The 23,749-nt window shown below is 32.0% G+C and overlaps 1 protein-coding gene across 1 annotated transcript; it reads right to left on the bottom strand.

Moving 5' to 3' along the window:
- Nucleotides 1-703: 703 nt before the first annotated feature.
- On the bottom strand, nt 704-23,749 carry LOC124352661 (meprin A subunit beta-like). The gene is made up of 11 exons (XM_046802232.1): nt 23,609-23,749; nt 19,718-19,936; nt 18,160-18,244; nt 16,800-16,929; nt 12,211-12,394; nt 8,740-8,847; nt 7,145-7,262; nt 5,690-5,806; nt 5,013-5,173; nt 4,728-4,865; nt 704-4,121 (listed from the first exon to the last, which is right to left on the bottom strand). The coding sequence occupies exons 1-11, from the start codon at nt 23,747-23,749 to the stop codon at nt 3,885-3,887; spliced, it is 1,638 nt and encodes a 545-aa protein (XP_046658188.1). The 3' UTR covers nt 704-3,884.

Raw genomic sequence — 23,749 nt, forward strand, 5'->3', positions numbered from 1 at the left:
TGACAGAAGTATTGTTTTTAAGCAGTAGTTTTTTAGTCTAATGTTTTACACCAGAACATACCTATCTTAGAGAGTGAAAGAATGTACTGTGAACCAATGTTTAAGGTGAAGATTTAACCAATGAGAAACAATATTGGTCAAGAATAACCATTAAGGCAACAGATATATTCACAATGAAGGATTAAAGAGGAAATGGGATTATTGTTAGAATGTGGCATCATTTTTTCAATAGAGATGGTTTTAACTCAAAATCACAACCGTATTAACAATATTAGTAAGAAATCTAAATGAAATGTTGAATACAACATTTTTAACTTTTAAATTAACATGCTTATAAAGCACTTAGCAATTGGTTATTTAACACGTTGATTGTTGATTGCTTACGTGAGGCAGATGCCCTTATGCACTTGCTGTCTTATTAGAATACTTATTATAGAGCTGCAGTGAAGGTGTTAACTAATTTATACAGCCTTTCATGATTTGAAAGTTATGCCTGACTAAAGTGGTGAAATAAAAACTCTTTGATATCGTTAAAGGTTTATTTTATTAGTTTCAAACAAATAACTTTAACTTTATTAAAAACTATATCCAACATAGAATAAATATATAATATATATTCAAACACACTTCAATAAATTAGACAAATAAATTAAAACACAAAATATTGTTTTTAATGCTAGAGTTGTCTAAGTAATAAAATATTTCTTAATTAGTAAGATTTCCTGGTTAAAAAGTATGAGCAGTTGAACTCATAAAGCTGAGCTGGCAGGAAAAAATTGATATCAAAATTCTTAATTTTAATGATGTAAAAAACCTATAATCCATGAAGTTTTAGCGAAAAGTCTCATCTAAAATAATTATTATGAGCACACGCTTATATACAAACAATTAATATTTTGTAAAGACTAACAGAAATAAGTGAACAAAAACCAATATTAAAAATAGGTTTCCATTAACTAAAGTGCACAAACTTTAATGTACTCATTAAACAATAATCAAAACCTAAAAGTGTGACAATATCCACAAAACAACTTTTATAAGAATAATTTGTGATTACCTAAGACTGAAATGAACATTGTTAGGTTTATACTAACATACCTTAAGTCTCTAAACGTTTACACAGTGATTTAAAAAAAAATATGTACACTGTTACAAAAAGGGTATGTGAGTCATATTAAGTTTCCTTTATGCTATAATAGTGATACATAGTAATATCGAGAAAAACACTATTTATTATTACAAAAATTAACATAGCATATTTTATTTCTAGGCGTTTTTAAAACGTCGCTGAGTCAAAGTTGATTTACATTTATTACGATATATATTAATAATTTTAATGATATTATCATTGTGGAATTCCTGTTTTTTTGTCTATATTATTTTATGGAATGTTAAGTAATTTAAGTCTAAACAAATATAAAACATGCATATACTAGAGGCTTCTAATTTCTTACGCAGAGTGCTTAAAAAATCTCTAAAACCTAAGCTCAAGGTTAAATTTTCCAACAATACATCATAAATTATTCTCCTTCCACAGGTTTGTTTTCTTGAAGTTGACCGGTTGCTGAATTCATATATCAAAATTCAGCCATTGCACTCTGCATTACCTCACCGGCTATGACTGAGTTCAGGAATACAACTTTATTCTGAATTAAGAAAGAAATATCAATTCAATTTGTTCAAATATTCACCTTAAACTTATAGTACAGATTTAATAGTAAATGGTTGCAATGAATGAGAACTTTAGATGAATTCATATATAACACATTACATGGTACAACTGTAGAGATAAAATCATTGGATCAGGGAGAGCAATAGTGGAGAGCAAAGCGACCTCTCCTCATGGGTGAGTTCATCTTTGTAATATAGATTAAAAACACAGAATGATATAAGTAAGTTCTGACGAGGTACAAATTCACTGATGAACTTGGTCCCTCTGTGCAGAGGAATAGTTTTCATAGGAATATAGTCCTATAACAAACTCTTTTTACTTTGGTAAAATAAGTTATTTGAATTAAATTAAATAGCCCTGGGAATTACCCTAGTGGTATTTCAACACTAAACTTGCAGTAAGGTTTATAACTTGCTCTGGGTTATACTTGACCATGGGTGATTCAATTTTTGAATTATTGTACTTCATAGCATAAGAAATTACTATACGAACATTCATGTCTTCTCCCAATGCATTCTCTATTTAACTGTATATTACATAAATATATGAAATATTAATGCATTTAAATTCATGCTTGTTACTCAAAATATATTACAACTACTGCAATACAATTACATATTCATATCTAAATATTTGCGGACAAAACTTTTATATATTACCAGCCTGTTTTTTCAGCTATTCCTCTGAAAGTTGTCACAAGGTAAGTGCTTTCTTTTCTACTGGTTACATAAACATGTATTCAAGCCCTCCAAACATTTAGACTTTTACTCTTCACATGTATAGCAAATATAATGGATATATTTAATTTAATTATCTCATCCTAAACCATTGTATTTTTACAACAAATAGGTTTATGAAAGCTAAAAATACTGATGCCACATATTAAATTTAAAAATTTCTTTACTACTCCATATGCTACTGTAGGTATATTAACGTGAAAAATAACCTTCACACAAATCATGAAATTTATGTAAAACTACTAACGTCTATCCAGACAATAGTTATGCCACGTTAATCAATTGCAATAGCTGGCAGTTTTGAAACAAAATAAAGCTGTTAAAATTGAAAAACAAAACTACCGGTATAGACAAAATTCAGTTATACATAATATAATTTTCTCAACCACACAATAAGTAATAATAAACATATAAATGAAAATGAAATAATTATTAAGTGTGAAAAACATGTATAACAAAATAAGAGTAATTATATCTTAAAATTAAACATAGTACTAACTAATTTAATAGTATTGAAAACTACTTATATCTAACAGAAGAGGGTATACTAAAAAGCAATCATGACTAGGACCATCATAAAATATTATTAATTTGTGATGGCCATATATTTCCAGTTTTAAATAAGATGACATTATTTTCAGTGCTTTCTATCAAAACCATGTCATTTTTTAATTACCATTCTGAAATTCCTTGCAATTCACTTAGAATGTCCTTTTGGGCAATGCAACAATAATTCATAATTTACACTTCACGGATCACAAGTGAATTTATAAGTCGCAATATAAAGACGAAATGAGTAAAATAATTATATTCAAGCAAGGAATATTGTGTTGTGGTTACTAGCTATTGTGACATAAAGTAAGATGTTAGTGCACATGTGCGTTCTATTTCATATTTGATTTTATTTGGCTCTGCCAGATCTGATGTTAATTTTTTTACATACATATTGACCTATCTGATTGTTTTCCTCATTAAAAAAAGCAACCTTTTTCTGCATTTTAATTCATTAACTTTTTGTACATGTTAAACTACATCTTTTGAAAGTAAGTAGAATTACTTGGCGAATACACAGGGTTTTAAACAACTTGTGTTTTGACAATCATGATGCAAAACAAAAAGAAATCTAATGTTACTGTCAATGAAATTATTTGTATGTTCTCCTCTAGTATGGTATAAAGTAAAAGTGAGCAAAATTAGCGATAAGATTAGCGAAGTAGGATAAATATACTCCTAAACAATATTTTTCAATTTAGTCTAAATTGAACAAAACGATTTAAATTAGAAATGTAAACACACAGTGATCAAATGGAGCTATTATTGACATTTCAGCAAAAATCATACTCATAAAAGAGCCTAACATAATTTTGTTTCACAACACTAGCATTTGACTTATTATCTTAAACTGAGACCTGTTATTAAATGCATGTAACTAAAAGTACTTTATAATAGTATTGTAAAAGTATTGAGATGAAACTTTAGTCAGTTTCAGACTTGATAACATTTTCATCCACAGTGTTCACAACCAGGTCACCTGACAAGGTCTCATCCTTGAGGTCCAGGGGGTCAGTGGGCCTCATGAGTGCAGCTGGAGGAGCAAGAGGTACGTTCACAGGTGATGAGCCCTCTGGACAACCAGAGTAAAGGATCTCCACATCGTCCAGTGCTATCGTGCCGTAAGAAGCTCCGTCCTCAAACTGTGACTGGAAGATCAGCTGCCGAACAGATTATAAATATTACATTTCATAAAATAACTTTAAAAAATGCAACAGTAGATTTAGGCTGTCATGTTATTAATCAAAGTACTTATATTTTAAGTAATAAATCATATTAACAGAGAAGTAGAGAATACGAAAAGTACAGAAAACATCAACTTGCATGATAATAAATGATGCTTGTACAGATGAAAATATCAAGAACATTTGCACAAATACATTACTACTTTTCTGTTTTATTTTTGAAACATTTTACAGTGATAAATATCTTTGACTTATAAAACATCACTTAACTTTTATACAGCTGGTGTTTTATATTACATTTCACAATTAGTAGATTTTTGTTCTTTAATTTAATGGATTGGGTGGGATTCCCATTTTTGAGTTATCTTCTACTTTCCTACTGTGGGAAAATGGAGAAATAATACTTGAAAACAAACTCTATATAGTCAAACGAACACACCTTAAAGGTTTTTTATTTGCATTACTTAGAAAGATAAGATGTGAGAGGTTACTTAATTTGTAACCTGTATAAATATACATTATACTTAAAATATACAGTTACAATTCATATTGTGATAAGATGCAGTAGAACAAGTATGTTACCTTGAATGGTCGAGTGATGTACATAGGGACATCAACATGCATCCACTCGCCTGTCATAGTATCGTTGTACCAGAGGTCAAATGTCTTTTCCATGTCATACGATAACTGAGTCACCTTGTCGAGATATACATGAGACAGCTGAAACACACAGTGATGAGGTCACCTTACTATTTTATTTCATTTTATACCACTTAAGGTACAAGACAAAGTATTATGATAGAAAACAAGTTGAATCTTGATTTTTTACAGAAAGTGCCTTTGTCACAGCTAATCAAACACACCTACCTTGATGCTAGCATTTCCATCACCCAGAAGAAGGTACCAAAAACGCACACAACCGATAGGTCCTCGCTCAATGTCTTTATCGCTGATAGGATGTAAGTTGACTGACATGAAGTATCCTGGAGTTACTCCTGACTGGTCGTATGAACTGTATACATACCCATCTACAACAATAATGTCTTAATCAACTAATCTGGGTTAGAGGAATTCAGTATAGTCTATGCACTCCATATTAGAATTAGAAGAAATACTAGAATGATGTTTGATATTATGGATAGATCGTTCGTAAACAAGGTTAATGTGCCTTGCTCTCCACCTCCTTTACAGTTAAAGAGTGAGGAACCTGTATCAAATGTAATGGTAAGTTACTGAAATCCAGTTTCCAATGCCAAATTTCACCTTAAACCATTTACTACAAGACCCTAGTATGATAGCACTAAAACAGTGGGTAAACAGTGGTCCTCTATAGCAAAGCCAAAATATTTCAAGATTGTGTGTGTGTGTATATATATATATATATATATATATATATATATATATATATACACACACACACACACACACACACACACACACATCATATATATGTATATATGATGTATAAATTAGTTAATACCTAGAAAGAATATATAATAAAATATAGTAATACAATTTGTAATAATACAAAAATATCAGCTAACCTGTAGAATTGACTGTTCTCCAGTTCCAGACGGCGGAACCTCCATTCTTGAAGCCGCAGGTGTGTTTGTTGAAGTCACAGACAATGTCATATGGGAAACTCAGCTTTTGCTTGTTCCCTGCATAACAGATATTTCTTACCACTTTTTTTATCATTGATTTACACCAATTGATATAGATTTCACTTATATTCATTTGAACTCCAAATGCATTGATGTGTTATCTCAAAAGTGTTCCAAGACTGTTGGATAAACTCTCTCTGGAACTTACATGTTTCTCTTATGACAATGTGTTTTTTAGGTTCATCCAACTGATTTTTAGGCAAAATATTTCTATTTTTATTTCTATCCACTTTAAAATTACAGTAATAGTGATAAGTAGATGCATGATTTCAAACAATCTATAGATGTATAAATGTCTGATAACACATACCGTAAAAATGGTTGTGTGGAGTTGAAATATAATATACCTGCTCTTTGGCTAACTTTAGTTTCAAACTAACCTCAACAGTTTGTTTTAGGATGGCACTCAATTATTTAAAAAGTGTACAATTTCTTGTTTTCATAGTTTTATGAAATTTGAGTAATTTTAACTAAATAATTTTAATTTTTGTTAAACGTCCATTATGGAATTCTCCAAGTCCAAACTTCAGTATAAAAAATCAATAACTTATACTGGCATGATTGTATTCTTGTGAATGCTCATGCATGCTAAACCTTTTTAATCATCTTTTTTAAATATAAAAATAATATGTTTATTAAATTTTAAGTGACAAAGTATAGTAAATGTTTTATTTGTTACATTTTTACATACTAACTTAAATGATATATGAGATAAATCTGTTGCACCATTGCAATTGATTTGTTTTCATTAGTAATCAGATTAATTAAGAATCAATCAATATCTAAACTAAAGAATCATGTCTCGCTCATTTTTCATTAATTTATTCACCTAAAAGTACCAACCAGTAAATACTCAACAAATTGAAAAGAATACTGCATTATGAGAGAGATGGCTGCCGCAGTATCGGCTAATGGAGTTAAAATTCACCTAGTGAGTGAAACACTTCAAATTAGTACTTTCCAACTTGTAGTGTTTTGACTTTTCCCTCTAACTCTACTTGGTAAGTTCCCAGGTAGGTCTATAGTCTATGAAAAATGAATTAACACTTTTAGAAATATAGTCCAGTTAAAAATTCTGGACTCTACCCTTGGGCCCTAAAATCTTGGGCCTTAGCCCTATGCTGGGTATGTGTAGTTGATTTTGACATATTCCAACCACGGAAAAAAAGAAGTTTCAGTCCATGTTATCAGGAGGGGAAGACGTATTGCTGACCTCATTGAGCCATAGTATTGGTACTAGTCCTGGTGGCTTTTATACTGATGGAAATATTACATTCCCAAATAAATAAATCATCTTGAATCTCAAATAACTGTTATGAATAACTGAAGAATTACCATTGCACTTGTACAACTTGTGGAGACGACGGACATCGCTGGCACTCAGTCCTCGCTTCTTCCAGATAGGCCCAATCTCCTCCCCACTCTTAGCTTGGAGGGTGGGTGTCACTCCATCCTGTGACAACATCTCACATATCAATTCTTGAAATTTTTGTTTCATTTATCGCCACTAATCATCTTTAATAGTTACTCTCTTCAATATTGGTTATATTTTAGTAAAATAAGGAACATTTTATTTTAAGATATTAGTTCGGTTACTATCTCAGCATGAATTAAATTTGACACAATCATGTTAGAATAGCTCCTGTTATGAAACCAGTGAAGAAAATTTATTTTTAAGGTTAGCAGTAAATTTTGAATGTGAATAGTGTGTTAGCATAGCACTTTAATCCTCCTAATATGACACCAGATGCTTTAGACATTTAAAGCTTGCTAATAATTACGTTTTGTATGAGGTGTTTTACTAAAACCAAGTTTAATATTCATTTATATATCATACATATTTATTTTTTAAATCTCATATAAACAAAAATAGTAATTTAGTAGTAATAGATTTGTATTATCTACTTTTATCTAACACCATGACCAAGACAAAAACCCATAGAACTGATCCGATCAATTCAGTAGGAATATGTTCTTATGTTCTTAATTAAGTGTGCATAGTTAATAGTATATTTCTTGTTTGTCTACGAATTATGATTAAAACTCTAAAATCTAAATTTGGGGATCTTCCAGAAACAATTACGGAAATTAAATATGGTATTGTACAGGATAGTTTACCCTGCTAAATAATAGATAGGAATAGATTTTACTTAAAGACAGGTCGAACATATGATTAACACCTTCACTGCAAAACGAGATATGTACCGACTTTTAAGACAATGGGAGTAGTAGCGATGTGTGTTTTGCTGCAGTCAATGTTTTAAACAATGATACATCTCTGGCTACAGAAAACGTTAACACCTTCACTAAGATTCGAGTTATGTATTGACTTTAGGATAATGGGAGTAGCAGTGATGTGCATCCGCCGCAGTCAATGTGTTGACTCTTGTACGTAATTAGCTAATCAGCTAAGTGATATAAGTAATCACTTATATCACAAGAATTTGTTTCAGTCACACCGAATCATAGTTTAATGTTCTAAGGCTTAAATTGAATAATCTCTCTTAATCCATTTAAAAATATCTTACAGTATTGATCCATATTTTCCAAACACTCCGTTCATTCAACATGCGATTTTCAGTATAGAAGAGATAAAAAATAACCAACCCTGATAAAATAGGTGAGATACTAGGTTTTAAACATCCTATATATGCCACTTGTCCCACAAGTGGAAGACATTTATACGATGTAGTGCTAAGGGTTTCCTATAAAACCATGTCAAAAGATTTTTTGATCTTACTGTGAAGAGCCATCTTCATTCAACAAATGTTAGATGACAACTACATTTGAAATATTTCAAGATTTGTTAATAGTAGCCATGACACCAGCCACATAAGCCTAAGAGTTACAATTCTATTAAAAATTCTACCCAGCTCAGTAATCTGAGAACTTCTAGGTAACTCTTAACTCAAATAGAGGTCGAACCATACCTTAGAGAATGCATATTCATCGTACATCATGATGGAGCGGTAGTCAAAACGCTCTCCCAGCGTTTCTACTGTTGAAGCATCATGTTTGGCGAATGCTGACGAAAATCCCTGAAAGAACAAAGTTATTACGCACTAAAATACAATAAAACAACTAAGTTTATAGGATTCCACAATACTAGATTTTTTGTTAAATGAACCAACAATAAAATTCATCAGTCTGGAATCAAATGGTGGTTTACAGTTCTATCAGTTGTGCTAGAGTGGTTAACAACAATACAAAAACAAAATTGGCCACAAATGTTACTGCTATTTGTGAGAACAACAGTATTTGGTTAAATGTGCTTAAACATTCTCTCTTGATACAAAGTTATATCTGTATGTTTATTTACTTAAAAATAAAATTCTTTGTTTAATTAAAACCCTCATATTTAACTGGATTTAAATGTTGTCTCAATCTAGATTTTCTGGAACCCTGTGTAGAAATGAAAATATGTAAAACAAATAAATTTTAGTTCATATTTTTGTACTATTTGTGTAATTAGTAAAACAGATACATACATACAATAATGATTTGCCTGATTCCTGTTAACAAGTTGATTTTCCCAGAAAGTTAGAATTTTCTGCTTTTTAATATTTACATAAGCTTGAAATAACAAATATCATCACTAACTCAGTAAAATAAGGCAAAATAAGGATGCAACCTCGGAATGAAAGATAATAAGCTAAAAATTTTCATACGTCTTTATTTTGATGGTATAAAACTTACCTCAAAAGTCTCATATAATCACATGTACGCGTCTTTAGATATTTAAGGTCAAAGTTCATGAAAATCAGTTTTTTGCAAATATCTTTTTTCCCTTACGCTAAATGACTTTGAAGGTGATTAGAGAAATTGTAGAACGAAAAATTCTCTTCAAACTTTTGTCTGAAGTAATTTTATGTACGTTCAACCCTTTTTGAGATACAGCGCAAAGAGTAGGGGGACCGCTTACCTGTATATACGATAATGCGAGGTCAGCCAGTAGAATACAATAAATAAAATGATTTATATTGTTAATTATTCACTTACTATTATTATTATTACTTAATACTATTATTATTGTTAAGCATTATTATCATTTATTATTTAATATACCATAGTTATAGATATTAATTATAAATTATATATTCTCTAAATAATACTTATTTTATTTTTACAAAACATACAATATTAAAAGAAATATTTCAAATGAAGTTTAATTATATATTTATTTATTGATCCAATAATCAATTTATTAAATTACAAGTATAAAATATTTGTTTTCATTATTAGTGATTAATATTTTTGTTTTAATTTTCTTCTTTTTCATTGTCTTCTTCTCCTCCTCCTCCTCCTTTCCTTCTTCTTCTTCTTGTTCTTCTTGTTCCTCTGGCTGTTTCAATATCGGAATTCATTTTCATCATTCTCGTTTACTAAATTATCAGAATAGAAAGATTCAAGAATATCATGTGCATATTCACTTTCTTCATTTGAAACCATCTGAAGTTGATGAAGCGTTGAGGCATGATTGTCCATTACACTGCCCACAAATTAAAGTGCATCGCAATCCTGATTTCCTGCATCCGCAATTAGAAGCACAACCTTTTTTTGCAATTGCAAAATATTGTATTCAGCAGTTCTTCTGGTGCTGGTGGTAATAATGTTTGTTATTGGTCCCAGGAGTTGATTTTGCAGTACCCAGCCGAATTCCTGGGGTTCTAAATCATTTCCCAACCTAATTTGGGTCTAATAATAGACACGAAGGATATGCTGACGAGCTGCTGTACTTGAAGGAGGAAGACTTTGATAACTGCACTAGTTTGTTGAGTCTTGTTGATTTGATGAACTGGGTGTATCGAAAAGAGTCTATATCGTCTTCTGATTTCGGAGCATTATATGTTGCTAAGAAAATACGTACTCCATTTTCAAATACTTCTTGTTCAGAGCAGTTTTTTTGTTTAAATAGTTCAGCTGATTGATTTAAATCGTGATGTTTTTCGAACATTTTAATAAACGATATTTTACCTTTTTTATAAAAGCCCAGAAGTCGCATCACATCCACTAAATGCGTGTAAAAATAATAAGTGTTTCTTAGAATGAGGGTATTTATCAAAACTTTTCGATGAATACAGTTTTGTCTCCACATTATCCTTACCCATTTTTTTGAAAACAAATTTCTTGTTGATGTGATTGAGCACTTCCTATCAAGATAACTAGCAAATCAATATCTTCGCCTACAATGTCAGAAGTTTTTTTTTAAGTTCAGACTCTGCAATTAGCTGTTTCTACAATGAGAACATCAGCATCATCTCTGGCTTGTGTTTTGTAGTGATATTAACAGTTTTTAATTTGATGATAAGCATGTCTATAAATATTTTTTTATTAGATGAATTCGATAAAAATTTTTCTTGGCTGATTGGCACCAACCATTGTTTTCATCAGAGCGAGTTCGTAAGATTTTGACACACCAGCAGTTCTTCTTTTGTTCCATTGCTTTAATGTTCTTAGTGTTGTCTGAGTAACCATCAAATACAACAACGATACTTGACCCATAATGTGTTTGTAAATATTTGACGTATTTATTCAAAATATCAGAGATAGTATCATCTTTATTCCATACAACGCGATGCAAGAGAAATCCACCATCGATGATATATGCACAGGTGGTTTCGTCTCGGTGTATTAAATATTAAATATTTAATAATAATGATAATAATAATAACAATAATAATAGTATTAAGTAATAATAATAATAATATTAAATGAATAATTAACAATATAACTAATTTATTTATTGTATTCTACTGGCTGACCTCGCATTATCGTATATACAGGTAAGCGGTCCCCTACTCTTTGCGCTGTATCTCAAAAAGGGTTGAACGTACATAAAATTACTTCAGACAAAAGTTGAAGAGGATTTTTCCGTTCTACAATTTCTCTAACCACCTTCAAAGTCATTTAGCGTAAGGGAAACGAGATATTTGCAAAAAACTGATTTTCATGAACTTTGACCTTAAATACCTAAAGCGCGTACACGTGATTATATGAGACTTTTGAGGTAAGTTTTTATACCATCAAAATAAAGACGTATGCAAATTTTTAGCTTATTATCTCTTCATTCCGAGGTTGCATCCTTATTTTACCGGACTACACCTGTTTTCTGTCTTTATTCCACTCCAAAGTGTTAATATATTCAAGAGTATGGTATTCATGTATGGTCATGTCACATGCCTTCTAAGATAAAGTTTAGAGAGTTACAAATGGGGGAAGGAGAGTACTTTATTATTAAGATTAAAGCATTTAGAAAAACAAGAATGGTGGTGATCAGAAGACAGAAAATATGAATGATAATACCCAATTCTACTGATGTGGAAAAAGAATTGAAGGTTTTTCTGAGAAATATCTAGCAAAGAATAATTAATTTCTCATAATAGTATTGTAACAATACATACACGGATGATATTATTCCAGTAGACATATATCCAGTCATCCCTGTCTGGACGGTTCATCTCGTGCCAGAAGCCAATGGCGTGTCCGAGTTCATGTATAACAATGCCCAGGTACCAGCACCGTTGACCCAGTGACAACCGCTGTGCCCCTTCTCCAGACCGGCCAACTGGTGACCAACATGCAGCACTGCAATTCAAAGTTAAAGCATCTTATTAATTCTTGCTATATATTAGAGTTAACCTTTGCCCAGATAAAATGGCTACTTGAGTTCACCTGCTGCATTACCACACCTTAAAGATTTAGATCAACCATCCCTCACCTCAGTCGAACTGACACCTCCAACAACGTACTCTACCACAAATGACCTGCTACAACACCCAAAACATTTTTTAGACCACGACTTAATAAACAGCAAATTAGAGTAGCTAGGTCCCAGGCCACTACTTCAAAAACCAGAACAACTCCCATCACCATCTTCCACCAGAATGTTCAAGGCTTAAGAAAAAAGATAGAAAGAATAAATCACTTAATGAGTGACCTCGAACCTACTTTTCTGGTACTTACTGAGCATGGACTGAGCACAGAGGAGTTATTACTTACTAAAATCAGTGGGTATAATCTAATAACACACTTCAGTCGAAAAGAACACAGATCGGGGGGAGTTGCAATATACATCCAAGAATTTGCTAATACAGAGGTAGAAGAAGTAAATATCTCAAACCAAAGCATAGAGTTGATCATGGAAACGGCATTAGTAAAAATAAAAATAAAAAATAAAACACTTTACTTACTGGGTATTTACCGCTCTCCAGGAGGACAGGCCAGACTGGCTGTTGATGTTTTATCTGAAATACTTGCCTCTTTTCAAGCAGAAGGCAAAGTCCTTGTTTTAATGGGTAACATTAATGTAGATAGGCTGACTGAAAATGCAGACAACATATACCTCGAAAATGAACTACAGACCTTTGGAGCAAGACGACTACCACTTCCAGCGACAAGAATCACCAACTACTCACAAACATCTATAGACTGTATTTGTACCAATATACAGGAGGATTTCATTGAATTTACAGTAGTTGAAGCTGGAATAGCAGATCACACAGGTCAAACATGCACTGTCACAATAGAAAACGATGTACCTTTTATAAAAGAAACTACACAAAAAAGAATTTTTTCCAGAAAAAACCTAGACAGCCTAAAATATGAACTCTCCAAAGAAAACTGGGACAGAGTTCATAGTGCTCCTGATGCTGAAGAAGCATACAATGCCTTTCTTACAACTGTAAGACTAAAACTGGATCATACATGCCCCTGTAAAAAGGTAAGAGCAAAGCGGAAAGGACAGAAAACCATTCAATATGATGAAGAAGCCAAAACACTAAAACAAGATTTTCTCGCCGCTCTACACAGATACCAGATCACTGGAAGTGAAAACGACAAAAAATCAATGGTAGATAGAAAGAAAAACTATGATCTGAAGCTAAGAAATCTAAAGCGAAACACTGTAGCAGAGTACATTACAAGTGCTGATAATAAGTCTAAGGCTATCTGGGAAGTAATTAATACAGAAAAACAATGTAAACAGAGGGAGGAACCAAATCTGCAACTAGAGATAGACGGAAACCTCGTAGTTCAAAGCCCTACGGACATCGTTGAACAATTGAACAAATACTTTGTTGAAATAGCAGATGCAACTTTAAAAAGAAATAGAAACCAATTTAAAAATAAAACAATAACACATCCAATGATCCTACCACCTAGCAATATCCAGCCATTAATTCTAACACCTACAACAACTGAAGAAGTTTTAAAAACAATAGCCTCATTAAAATCCAAGTTCTCAAGTGGAGTGGATGAGATTCCATCGAAAGCTGTAAAGCACTGTGCCAAACAACTAGCAGCTCCTCTTGTCAGTATAATAAATAAATCTTTCAATGTAGGTCAGTTTCCTTCTGCTCTAAAGATAGCCAAAATATACCCAAAACACAAAAAAGGCTCATACACTAAACAGGAAAACTACCGACCTATTTCATTAATCTCAACCTTTTCAAAAATAATAGAGAAGATCACACTTTCAAGAATGATGGCCCACCTGGAAAGATATGATCTAATTGCGAAAAACCAGCATGGATTTCTCAAAGGCAGGTCTACGAACACAGCTCTATCCACCTTAATTGAGCACACTATTGACCATCTGGAGGCTCGCAGATACGTTTCAGCAGTACTGCTGGATTATAGCAAAGCTTTTGACTGCCTAGGTCATGACCTTATTCTGAAAAAACTGTCAACTCTGGGAGTAGAGGGAATGGCTAAAGAGTGGGTGGTCAGTTACTTGAAAGGCCGCAGTCAATTAGTTGAAATTCAACAAAACATAAATGGAAAAAGATGTACATATCGATCCAAACAGTTCCCAGTCACCAGAGGAGTGCCCCAAGGCTCAGTGCTGGGACCCTTCTTATTCATTCTCTTTACAAATGACTTTTCCAGCTTCATCAGTAAGGAAAATGTGGAACCTATAATGTATGCAGATGATACACTCTTCTGTTTACACATAACACTCCACAAGGATTACACTCAGATATCCTATCATCAACAGTTAAAGCACTTCAATACTGTCTTCAAAATGATTTGGCCATCAACCCCTTAAAAACAACACAGATAAATTTTAGCAGAAAACAGGAGCAACTCCCAGAAATTACAGTGGAAAAAAACTATAAACTTCTAGGTCTCACAATTGATGCGGAACTTTCTTGGAACGATCACATACACAACTTATCTAAAAAGCTTTCGTCTGGAATTTATGTGGTGAAGAGAATGATGTGGATAGGAGGTCTAGAAACAGCAAAAACAACATATTATGCTGTGATTGAGTCACATATAAGGTATGGATTGATCTCATAGGGAGGAACATCTGAAGGAAATCTTAACAAAATCCTAGTTCTCCAGAAAAAGGCTGTCAGGGCACTTGCAGGACTAAACTACAATGATAGCTGCAGGGAAGCTTTTAAATCCCTAAAGCTTCTAACTGTTCCAGCACTCTACATCCATGCCGTAGTCATGTATGCAAAGGAACTAGACCTTCCTAGGAATGAGGATTTTCACTCCTATTATACTAGAAGAGCAAACGACTACAGTCTTCCTGCCCATCACACAACCCAATACAGCAAGAAACCCTCATATATTGGTCGCAAAATTATAAACTCCCTTCCATTTTACCTGAAGACTACGCCAGTGAACAAACTAAAGAAAACACTCTGGGACTTTCTAGTGGAACGACCAGTGTACTCAATCAAGGAATTTTTAGATCAACTGGGACGCAACACTACCTGAACAAAATCTGAAAGTTTGTAAAGCAAGAAATTCTTTTTTACTACTGTGACGCCATTGTATTTCTTAATGAAATTACAAATAAAGATGTTTGTCTATTGTCTATTGTCTAAGAAAACAAATTCCACATAAATTTCAATCAAAGCAAAATTGTTATGCAATTCCTTTTACTTTCTCCCCATACAAAATATTGAAAATAGTTAGTCACAGTTTAAAAATCTAATGTTCATTATTAGTTGATATATTGTTGATAATGTGATCCATTTTGTCATATCTATGTTTTTGCAGAATTAAGAATGTCATGTATAAAGAGTATGGTACAAGCCAAGAATGCCTTATATCAAGAGTATGTTACAAGCCTTGGTGGACTAGGCATCCTCTCACTGGATTTCACCATTCCTGGTTTCATGCTTAACAGGCTGCGAAGAGTATTATATAAGTTGTCATCTCTGGTTGTTAATACAAAGATCCAGAGTTTTGATTACTACAGTAACATTTAGAAGAAAATTAAATCTCAATTTTTTAATATTATTTCAATTTGGATTTTGCTTGAAAGATCGATGAATTATTTATTTCTCTAAATGTTACTCAACATTATTTATTTTTATAAAATTTGGTGTAACAGTTTATTACTAGACAGTCTCTCTCTCTGTCTGTTGGTTTGTCTGTTTGTATGATAACCCTTGATAGAAAGGTCCCCTACAGAATTGAAACTGTACACAAAGATTCCTGTTGATCCAAGAAAGAATCTTATTAATTTTAGGATTAAAAAATAAAAGGATCACTGCAGTCTGTCTCTGTGCTACTTCTTTTGTTATGTTCTGTCAGGCGTTTCGATTATCTGTTGTACCAGTTTATTCTAAATGCAAAAGAATTTAGTTTTATTATTGGTAATTATGATCTTAAAGAAATCTGAATTTTTAAACTACAAAGGAAACAAAACGTTAATTAGAGCAATATTTAAAATATGACACTCACTAATTGTCTACACTTTTAAAGTGAATTATGCAAGTTTTGAAACATATATATTATATATGCAAGTACTCATGAAATATTTATTATTTATATAAGTATTTTATAATAATTTGAATCACCCTGTATTTGCTTAAAATCCATAAAATACACATTACTTTTTAATTTGAAAACCTATAAAATTTTTATTCTGAATGAAAAGGATAACAATTGTAGGAGTTTGTGATAAATATAATGTAACCTAGAGCTTGGTTAATATATTTAGTGTAAGATTTTAGAATTTATTACAAACCTGTCAGAATTAAAGAATATATCGACAAAGTTATTTTCTCCAGTCCACTCCTTGAAACGTATGCAGGTTTTGGCATGGTAGTGGTTCATAGCTCGCATTAGGATCTCACACTGTGGTGAGTCGGGACAACCTGTTCAAACACGAAACAATTACTTGGGCTGCAAGAATGACAGATTATGAAGTTTACTTATATAATTCACCCAGTCCCAACAAGTAGACAGACTTCTGTGTCCTAGAGAGTCCTTGCAGTATTGGCTGTCACTTTTTTAATCTATAAAAGTTCAAATAGAACCCCTATCTCTAAACTGGTGGCTTCCAACAAAATGTTTTAGCGGATGTAGATTTGGAAAACAAAATAAACAAGGATATTTACATTTTTTATGTTTATTATACAAATTGAGAGTCAAATGTTTTACACTATGAAATATTCCTTTACATAATTATTTGGTTATATATTATTGTCAATTAAATCACATAGCGTTCACAAAATAGTGTTTTATTTATTCAGTAGAGTTTATTTTAGAAGTAATTAGATTAGTTATAACAAAAGCAGGAGATATAATTTCATGAAAGTAAAGTTAATATTCATTGCCTGATTTATAAAAAAAAGAAGGTATTGGGTAACTAATCACAAGGTTTAAAAATTACATTAAAACAGAAATTAATCATTGCATAGAACAAGTTTTACTAAGGAATTTAATAATAACAGTAATATATATTGTTCTTACTTTACAAAACAGTTACAAATCTTTAACAATTAATAATAATACATAATTTACCCAATAATAAAATGTAGAAAGAAATTAATTTAATTTAAAGAAAAGAAAAAAGTGTTATATCCTCACTGTATCAGTGTATACTTGTTTGTATATTATCACACACACACACACACACACATGTATAAAAATTGAGAAAGTTACATATAAAAACTAATAATATAATAATTTCTTTTAACAATAGTTTGAAGTAAATATTTTCTTTTGGTAGCACTGTATTATTATACTGTGCTATCTTGTTTTTATTTTTATGGCATAAAATTATACTATACCACAGAAATTGCCTACACATTTTCATGGCCATGTCATATAATTACAAAATTTTAAACTTTTGTTTAAGCCAAAATATTGTTTAAACTTGACATCTATAACTTAAGAATATTACAGTTGTAACTAACACATTTTTTGTAGTAACGTTTATACCATGATAAGTATTCTACTTTTCAATTCATTCATGATAGATTTTTAAACATTGTTTAAAAGTTTACAATAACGTTTTCCAGAATTTACATTCAAAGTTATATGTTAGTGACAATATAAAACACTAAGTTACAAAACATTTTTTTTTACATAGTATTACCTACCAACATCGTCACTGGTCTTGTAGATGATTGCAGCAGATGGCCATAACAAATTAGGATCAGACACTGCGTTCCTACCCATAATATCCTGTGACCACAAGCATGAACAGAGGATTAAACTGTTTTAAGTATAAAGTTATATATGAACCATGTAATTTTATTTATGAGTAATAGTTTAAAACTAATATTACTAAAAACGAAATCTAATTATAAAACATATCTTTATAATTAAAAACTACTATAAAGAGAAACCATTTGAAAGAATTTTATAGGAAAAAGTTTAGTTTTATTAGATTTAAATAATTAACCATGAATGTATTAAAATACAACTTAAAACATTTATTTTTAATTTTGGTTGTGGTTATGAACTAAAGTATATACAAATAAACTCTCAGCAGAGGTAAATGTTATAAAACTTAAGTTAATATTCCTTACTTAAGAAAAATTCTCATCTTTTTAGATACTTAAAAAAATTCAAGCCCATTACTGATGATGGATGATTTTACAAAATAACAGGATTTCCAAAATTTGCCATTGTTATTCTTCAGATGTAAAGAAAATCGTAAGACTCAAGGTTAATAATGTACAAAAATGATAACCAAATTAATATGTAGTGATTAACGTATTAAAGTTTGACAACAAAACAAGTTACTCATTACAAAATTAAATATACACTTTAAGTTCAGGACAGTTAGAAAAAACATTCACTGTACAATGTAAACAAAGTTGCACTACTCTACATATGGTGAAAACACAAAAGGTGGATGGAGACTTTTTTGTACAAGCTTAACCATCTTATTAATATTTAAAGAAGAGGACTACTCCATTGTAACATATAATGAGGAAGCCTCATGAAGGTTCAATTCTGTTTGGTATATACCTTCCAGTTGAATCTTATACTGGAAACACTGTTGTGTTACCTACATCTGGTCAACAATATGAATTTACAGAAGCAGCACATCATTAACAGCAAATGTTGAGATATTGGGGTGAAAAGGTGGATGATAGGTCTAGTTTACTGCGGAGGATAAATGTTGGATTTGGTGGAGCTCCCTTAGAATTAAAGGCTGTTTGATAAACTAAACATGAGGGAGTAATTTTGACTGGAAGAGATTGGACCAGAGCTAACTTCCCTTCTTCCTCCAAGATGACAAGACTGAAATAGTGCTCACTATTTCTCTGCATGGGATCTCGACTAAAGGTGGTCTCTACCCCTAACCTTACCAGTCCTGTCACTCTGTAAGCAAGTGCAAAGGTCTTTTTTGGATTGTGTCATGAGTAGCCTACTCAGCTTCTTGCCCAAAGTGAACAAAAAAAAAAAATATATATATAACAATGGCAAATTTTCAAAATCTTATATTTATTGAAAATAGAGTTTGATAGATCACCTGTTGATTTATTTTATAGAACAATAAAATTTCACAGTAATAATCTGATCGTTGTAAAATATTTACCTCTAGTCCAGTCAACAATAATTACTTCTAATTAAAAACAAACAACTACACAACTCTGATGTTACTTCATCTCAAGAAAGGGTCATGGTCTCAAAATACATTGTTACCTGTTTCTGTTTCCATTCCGATGGCAGGACTATATCTCCTTCAAAGAAGTCCTTGTTATAAAGACCCTTATCAGTGCCAGGACCAATAGGTGGATGTTTTCCCTTAATTGGTTTCCCAGCCATTGGATCTTGCAGGACTTGGGTGATGTTTTCCATGATGGGATATCCAACTCCCAGACTCACTAATCCCATGGCACAACACACCATACATAACAGTCTCTGCAACAATAGTAACATACTTGACTGGGTACACTAAAGTTGATGGTCCCCACTTTTCTTCAACAGTAAATTTAAATTCAAAATCTGGAAAACTTCATTAAATTTATTTTGGAAGAAAACTATAAACACTCACCATATCATCTGAGACCAGTGACTACTCTGATGTGGTGAAGCAGGCTATAGACAGACGATTTGGGCTGGTGACGTAACCCAGCTAGTTGAAAGTTGAGTTTTGAGGATGATTTGACCCAAATTACTGGAATTTAATCATCCTGTTTTACATGAAGGTTCCACTCCCTTCAATGAGTCGAAGCATGAATAAGGAAACCATGTCTTCCCTTGAAGGTGTGAAAAAGAAAGGACAAGTTTGAGACAGCCATCAGCGAGCTCTCGCAGGACTATTGGCTGAAAAATGGTCTCTGATTGGCAAGATTGAGTCAGTGCCAGAGATGGTTGTGTATCTAGAGATGATGCTGAAAATCATGAAAGCAGTAAGGTAAAGCAGCATTGGTGTTGCTTAGGCAGTTGGAAAAAACTTGCAGTAAGAGTCCTCTGATTTTTAATAGGCACCTTCTTGAAGCAATGCAGAAATCGGCTTGGAAGGCAAGAAAATACCTTGGCTAGTGGGTTTTTAATGGTTGAAAGCCTCAAACATTATCACTCTACTATGAGCTTAAACGTTGCATTAGCATTTTCAAAGGAAAAACCTCTTCATAGACATGTGGAGCCTTATAAACATGTCTGTTTCTGGAATTGTTTTCCAGCAGTCTACCAATGCAGACAACACCACAATATTTGTGCGGTTTTATGTTTCTGATTCATAAAAACTTATATCTTTGATCGTTATGTCGTTACACAACTAAAAGAACGTTATACTGAGAAACACTTAATTTAACATTGTGCTCACCATTTACTCACATCTTATAAATAAAAATGAATGGCGAAATGTGTTGGTAAGCGCTAACCTCGATAATGGCTGGACCAATTCGAATGGTTATTTTTGTAAAACGTTCATTGAAATCCGAGGAAGGTTTTTATGAAGAAAAAGAAAAGAAAAGTTACCTTGAATATTTTGAAATTCAGAAAAAATTTAGTTTTTACTGTTCATACTCCAAATTAAACTGGCACTAAACAGCTGTTCAAACCTGCAGTTTTATGTAGACAAATTGGCTGACACATCTGTTTACATTTAAATTTGATGAAATATTAAGTAAACAGTGATTGATCAGTAGTGTAATGCAGATAGTAAATATGAAGTTAATATATATAAGTTTTAATCCAGATTGCGCCAGTGATGGATTTAATAATCTAATGCATTTTAAATATTATTTAAACACTGTTATGTAACCAACCTTAATGAACAAAGTTATGAATGTTTTCACATAAGTTACTTTAAACTGGTGGGCTTCCTTGACATTGTGATATTACATTTTAACAGTGGCTTATGGAAAACAGAGAAATGAACACTAAAATGCCTCAGCAATTCATTCTTTCCCTGGCTACAGTCCAAACGTTAATTTGGAATGTTGCTTAAACTTAATAAGGATTTACCCCTTATACCGAAAGTACATAAGAAGTAGGTAGGACTTCCCCCTAGGCATAATAGACTTTTCGGTCCTACTTATGTGTGTATTTTCTTCATCAGGACAAGGCAAACTCAACCATGTCAACACGGTTTTGACCAAAATAGATTTCCAAGAACTAGATAATCGAACATATATAGTATTTTGATCGAGGCAATATGGCAAGCTAAACTGTGACATAGTAGGTAAGTGAATTTAAACGGTCTTAAGTAGGCACTTTTTAACCGAAGTAGGCATCTCGGTCCTACGTAACTATATCTATTTTTTCTTCATCAGGAGAAGGCAAACTCTACTATGTTACTGGAAACTATATATATATTTTTTTCATCAGAACAACAAGGCAAACTCTACTATGGTACTGGAAATATACACTTTTTGACCAAAGTAAGTTTCCGAGACCTGTGTGATCCGAGATTTGTGTTTTCTTGATTGGGATGACAAGGCAGATTCAGCTGTGACGTTATGTATATAATTAATTAGAACCAGAAATACTCATACACGTGCCAAACATGATATAATAATTAAGTTAAACTTTGATACTATTTACCATGAACTTAAATAATATTTACCTGATGTATGCCTACTTACGTTTTAAAATGTTTATAGGACTCCCATCATATTACATCATAATTGCTTTTACTAAGTAATATAAGTACTTCGGTTCTAAAGATTGCGTGCAAATCCGTGGGTAACAGCTAGTTTGTTATAAGTAAATACTTGGTATGTTGGTATCTTAAAAGGAACAACACCTCCACTGAAAATGGTCAGAAAACTGCTTCACGACTAATGACTCTGCCTTATATATATAAGGCTGATAAGTTTGTTTATTGCTTTATATAATATTCAGTGATTTATGTTGTCTGTTTTATAGTTATTTGTGTTTATAATGTATTCCATTTGTTACTCAAATGTATTATCATGCATATACATAACAAAGAGTTGTTAAGTATTATTGCAATTGTCATAAGAAATATTTGATGATAACAAAATCATGAAACATTTGTTTTCCAAACTCTGCCTATAGTTTTAAAATATTATAGTAGCCTATATATTCCCTAAAAGTTTCTTATAATTTAATGACTATTACTAAAAGGCTTACGATATGTTCCTCAATAAAACTGCAAACTGCATATAGTAAAAAATTTAAATTGAATTATAATCTAAATTACAGCTAAAACGCTACATGTTTACATTTAGGTTGTTTACAATTTAGTATTTGTTTACTTTGTAAAATCTAATATTATTTTTTTAAGTATTATTTATACAACAAACATTGATCTTAGCTATTGCAAAACACATAAAACTGTTACAATGTCATGAGCGGGTGCAAGCAAACCTAAAAGAGGAAAGACACAGATATTTTCTGTTTTCAATCTGGTAGGCAACAGAAGGAAGAGATTAGCCGAGCTTAGTGTGTGTGTGTGTGTATGTGCATGCGTGTGTGTATATGTGAGAGAGAGAATTTGTGGGTAATGGCAAAGAGGGAAATATCAGCACAACTGGAAACTCCTACTATTGTTATAATGGGATCATTTCCAGCACTTATCCAGCACGACAGATGATGTTGCAAGTCCAGTGCCTCCTCCATGCAGTTACGGATATTATCACTAATCTCCGCATTAACTCTTGAATAATTTGTAGAACTCACCCACTCTTCAATATTAAATTTGTGCTCGTTTTTAAAGAAGAAGAAGATTTCCTAGGTTGAAACACCAATAATGTCACTATCACAATTACGTATTTCACCAGAGAATGTGGAAGCCCTTCTTTCTTTATTGTCACTGATTTAGCAGTTTGGAATCTACAATTTTACAAAAACTTCAAAGATAGGTTCATGCTTTATTTGTCTTGTTCAACTAATCTTTTGATAAATTAGAAAATTGTGTTTTCAAGCCTAGGGGTTAACAATAAACAACAATAGATGTTTTACAGGATTCACATATTTTACAATGAAAAAATAATAACTGTTTAAGGTAGAATGTTGTTAAAATCAGAATTTCAAATTAAAAAGTTTATGAGCCAAAATATCCAATAAAAAAATCAAATAATACACACCCACATTGCATTCATTATCAGTTCCTATACTCACCATGACGTAACAGCTGGCTCTGAGTAGAGGAATAGGACTGGTGCACCTCTCTGACTTTTGCATATATATACACACAACACAGTCTCGCTCATGGCGACGCATGAAGTGTTTCAACACCATCTCCACGTCATGTATCTGCAT

This window comes from Homalodisca vitripennis, chromosome 1 (assembly GCF_021130785.1).
Source record: "Homalodisca vitripennis isolate AUS2020 chromosome 1, UT_GWSS_2.1, whole genome shotgun sequence".
NCBI lineage: Eukaryota > Metazoa > Arthropoda > Insecta > Hemiptera > Cicadellidae > Homalodisca > Homalodisca vitripennis.

What these genes read in the sequence shown, in the direction of transcription:
- LOC124352661 (XM_046802232.1), bottom strand. Translation starts at nt 23,749, where the DNA reads ATGCAGATACATGACGTGGAGATGGTGTTGAAACACTTCATGCGTCGC. An exon ending in ATATTCTTTAATTCTGACAG is followed by an intron (nt 12,395 to 16,799) that starts GTTTGTAATAAA and finishes TTTGAATTGCAG; the next exon opens with TGCTGCATGTTGGTCACCAG. An exon ending in ACTGGAATAATATCATCCGT is followed by an intron (nt 8,848 to 12,210) that starts GTATGTATTGTT and finishes TTGTTCTTTCAG; the next exon opens with GGATTTTCGTCAGCATTCGC.